Source organism: Kryptolebias marmoratus, linkage group LG14 (assembly GCF_001649575.2).
Source record: "Kryptolebias marmoratus isolate JLee-2015 linkage group LG14, ASM164957v2, whole genome shotgun sequence".
Taxonomy (NCBI): Eukaryota; Metazoa; Chordata; class Actinopteri; order Cyprinodontiformes; family Rivulidae; genus Kryptolebias; species Kryptolebias marmoratus.
The window spans coordinates 15,917,624-15,921,294 of record NC_051443.1 but is presented as its reverse complement, the minus strand read 5'-3'; the positions used below and the strand labels follow the sequence as shown (position 1 = coordinate 15,921,294).

The 3,671-nt window shown below is 48.9% G+C and overlaps 1 protein-coding gene across 1 annotated transcript in view; it reads right to left on the bottom strand.

Moving 5' to 3' along the window:
- The window catches only part of LOC108230931 (PR domain zinc finger protein 12), a 3,966-nt gene extending 629 nt beyond the window's left edge, over positions 1-3,337 (bottom strand). Inside the window, exons 1-5 of the mRNA XM_017407565.3 lie at positions 2,980-3,337; positions 1,361-1,551; positions 1,113-1,268; positions 526-640; positions 1-444 (exon numbers count right to left, since the gene is read on the bottom strand). The exon at positions 1-444 is cut by the window's left edge and continues 629 nt beyond it. Of these exons, the coding sequence (XP_017263054.1) occupies positions 1-444; positions 526-640; positions 1,113-1,268; positions 1,361-1,551; positions 2,980-3,199 (1,126 nt within the window). The 5' untranslated portion in view covers positions 3,200-3,337. The remainder of the gene's footprint in view (positions 445-525; positions 641-1,112; positions 1,269-1,360; positions 1,552-2,979) is intronic.
- Positions 3,338-3,671: the final 334 nt, after the last annotated feature.

Genomic DNA, 3,671 nt, shown 5'->3' with positions numbered 1-3,671 from the left:
GGGGAGGAGGGGGAGGGGGAGGGTGGGGAGGCGACACCTGAGGGGGCCCGTCGGCGCTTGGGGCCGCGGGCTTGTGCCGCGCGCTCTTCTGGTGCGCCCTGAGGCCCGCCAGCTGCGAGTAGGCGCTCTGGCACACGTGGCACTTGTAGGGCCTCTCGCCGGTGTGCAGGCGCACGTGGTTGCGCAGCGTGGACGACTGGCTGAAGCGGCGGTTGCAGAAGCGGCACACAAAGGGCTTGTCCAGCGTGTGGATGCGCATGTGGGAGCGCAGGTTGCTGCGCGAGTTGAAGCCGCGGTGGCAGATGACGCAGCGCATCCGGCCCGCGGTGGAGGCGACGGAGGCGGAGGAGGAGGTGGTGGTGGAGGAGGTGGAGGAGGACGAGGAGGACGAGCAGGAGGAGGAAGAGGAGCACGAGGAAGGCCCGTCACTGCAGTGGGACTCATCTGGGAGAGGAAACACGGACGGGGGAGTGAACAAGATCACATTTCACGCACACACGTTTATATTTTTTTCGTTTTACGCACCACTTCTGGTTTTCTTCAGGTGCTCCTCATCTGTTCCAGGAACTCCAGGGATCCCCAGGAAGGTGTTGTGGGTGTTCTCATACCAGACAAGGAGCTCCTGGTCTGGTGGGATGGTCTGAGGGAAAAGGGAAGCAAAGATCCCTCTGATTCAAGTGTTTTAGACTTAGACACTCATGTGGTTCCCTGGCCCTCGTAAAGATGTCTGAGAGTGTGACTGTACAAACACTGAGACACTGATTAATAAACATGAACTCAATCTGTTTCTGCACAACATCAGTCATGGGTTACGTTTTGAACAAAGAAGTACATTAAGTAAAAACTCCCCATGCTTAATATACTTGTTTGTTGTGATATCCGCTGAAATAAACCCAATTTCCCTCACTCCTCACCTTCTCTCCTGTCATCACTATCATCTAAACCAGGTGCTGAATTTACCAAATATATTATTATGAGTGTATGGTACTTTGGTGTTGACTTTTCGGTACACTGTGGAGCCCTAAAAGCACAGGAGAGATACCCCCCCCCCCCTCTCTCTCCTCCTTTTGGCGCAGATCTGCTCTGCCGGAGGTCTTCGTTCAGACCCTCACCTCCACAGCTTTGTAGAAGATGCTGCTGCCGATCTGCACCACCTCCAGGTTCTGCTCCTGCTCGTTCCGCGCGCACTTGATATAGGTCATCCAGCTGCGGTGGTCCTCCTGGCTGGCATCGATGAAATAACGCACCGTACCGTCTTCATTAAACACCTGAAAGAACAGGAACATATGTTCGCAATAAATAATAAGAAATATAAAAACGGAAACTCGGAACCCAGCCGTGCCTCTGAGTCTGCGCTCACCTCCCACATCAGGTTGTTGTTCTTGAACAGGTCCACGTGCTCGGGAGACAGGAGTCTGCCCGTGAAGGGGCCCATCTCGGTCCCTGCTTTGATCCAGGTTTTGGAGAAGATGCCCAAACCCTCTCCGGGGATGGAGCTCTGCGCTATGATCACCTCGCTGGGCAGCACCAGGCTGGAGAGCTTCTGCACCTCTGCGGGCAAATTCCAAAAATCAAATCAGACATCAGAATAAAAAAAGAGTTTAAATGTGGCAATAAATAATAATAATAATAATAATAATAATAATAATAATAATAATAATAATAATAATAATAATAATAATAATAAAACAGCAAATGAGCTGGATTTTATTTTAGTCACGAAATATTATCTTATCCTTCTTAATTCGATTATGTGGCTGAATTGAGAGTTTTTGTCGTGCAACAAAGAAAAGAAGAAAACCTCCCCCAGTTCGCAGCAAGAAGGGGGAGAAAAAAGGTGCTTCTTTAATGTCAAAATCAAAGATCCTTTTTTTTCTTTTTTTTAAAAAAAAGAAGAATCAGACTCCAAAAAGTCCGGGGTTAAATGGTCCTCTATTGCTCAGGGTTCAGCAATTTGTCATGCTTCAGATGTGATATTCATTAAAGTTTACTGGGAGGAAAAAAAAAAGAAGAAAAAAAAAAAGGGGGGGACGGGGGGGGGGCGGCGGCTAATTCCAAATTCATTATCCTTTTAAGAACTCTGTAGCAATAAATTTGCGCTGAATGCGAGCAGGACTTGTTTAAAAAGCCTCAGGAATTTCTGCGACTAAAAAAAAGAAGAAAAAAGAAAGAAAAAAAATGGAAAGGCGATTAGATGGTTGACATGCAATGAATAGCATTAGATTTAGCCTTCATGGAGCATTATGCGAGGAACAGCAAATCTTTTAAGGAGGAGAGAGAAAGAGAGAAAAGCTCCGGAGCCCCAGAGCTGCCAAGAAGCTGGGGAGGTTGGAGATGGAGGGGGGCAAAGGAGAGACTGTCCAGAGATTGATGAATGCGGGATAAAAAAACCAGGGGACATCTCAAAGAAAAGGGGAACTTTTCTTTCTTCCTAAGTGGAAACTTTCCCAGGTCAAGCACAAAGTTAACCAAATGAATTTAATGCTCCGGCGGCTTTCGGTTACACGCCTAACAAGCCTCCAAGACGCGGGGTCTCAGAGGACTGTGGACAGGGGTTAATGCGTTAAATGGGTCGAAATAAAAAGCAGGGGGCAGAAAGAGAGGGAACATGCAGGGGGGGAGTGAAAAAAAACGAATTGAATCTGGTAGAAAAAAAGTCTGGGAATAAAAGATGCCGGAGAAATTAAGAAAAAAATAAAAATGATATGAGAAATCGGGAGAATGTTTACTGTGAGGAAGGGATAATTTGGTTGCAGCAGAGGATTCGTGTTGATTGCAGGCAGTTTATTTTGTGTGTTCTGCATGGAAATGTCATCTAAAGTCAAACGGATCAACGCCCTCTGGAAATAAAGCCGTGTGCGCTTTTACGCACAGTCCGCTCACTGCGTTTAAACGGAACGAAAAGGCAGAAAATGTGCACCATAGCAACAAATCTAAACTCGAGAGTCCCCGCGTGGAGCAGAGGCTCAGTCTACATACCTCCAGTGAAGGACTGGGCCAGCACCTCGGCCGTGAAGGCGGTTTTGGGGCCGCAGCCGCTCTGGCGCTCTTCCGCCAGGTGCTCTCCCAGCACGTTCCTCCACCTGCCGTACAGGAAGCTGTGCAGGATGTCCGAGGTGATCACGTCCGGCAGAGAGCGGCCGGGACACTTAAATCCAGACTTGAGAGCCAGGGCGTCTGCGGGCAGCACGGAGCCCATGTTTGCATGAGAGAGAAAGAGAGAGAAGGAAGAAAAGAGGAGGAGATGGCCGCGCGCAGAAGAGACTGCTCCAAACCGCTGCGCGCAGGAGAAACTAAAGCCTGCACGGCTGCGAGGGTCTCCTTATATAAGTGGCTACTGTGCCCCCCCCCCCCCGTCTAATTACTTATTAATGACACACCCCTCACCGCGCGGACCTGCCCGCTGCACACACTTGGAGAGGAGAGGGGGAGGCGGGGGGCGCGCAAAACTTTATTTTAGCCATTATCTGCAAATTAAATTGGCATTATTTCGTGCTCAAAGCTAAAAAAGATGGCAACACAAAGGAGCTAAAAAGCCTGGAAGGGACCAGGGATGCTCACGTGAAGAAGAGTGTAAACATCTGCGACGTGGACATGTTTAAAAAAAAGGAAAGTGTTGCTGTCAATATTAAATGAGAAGCTGCTTTCCTCTGCGCGCAAAAAGTGGCTCC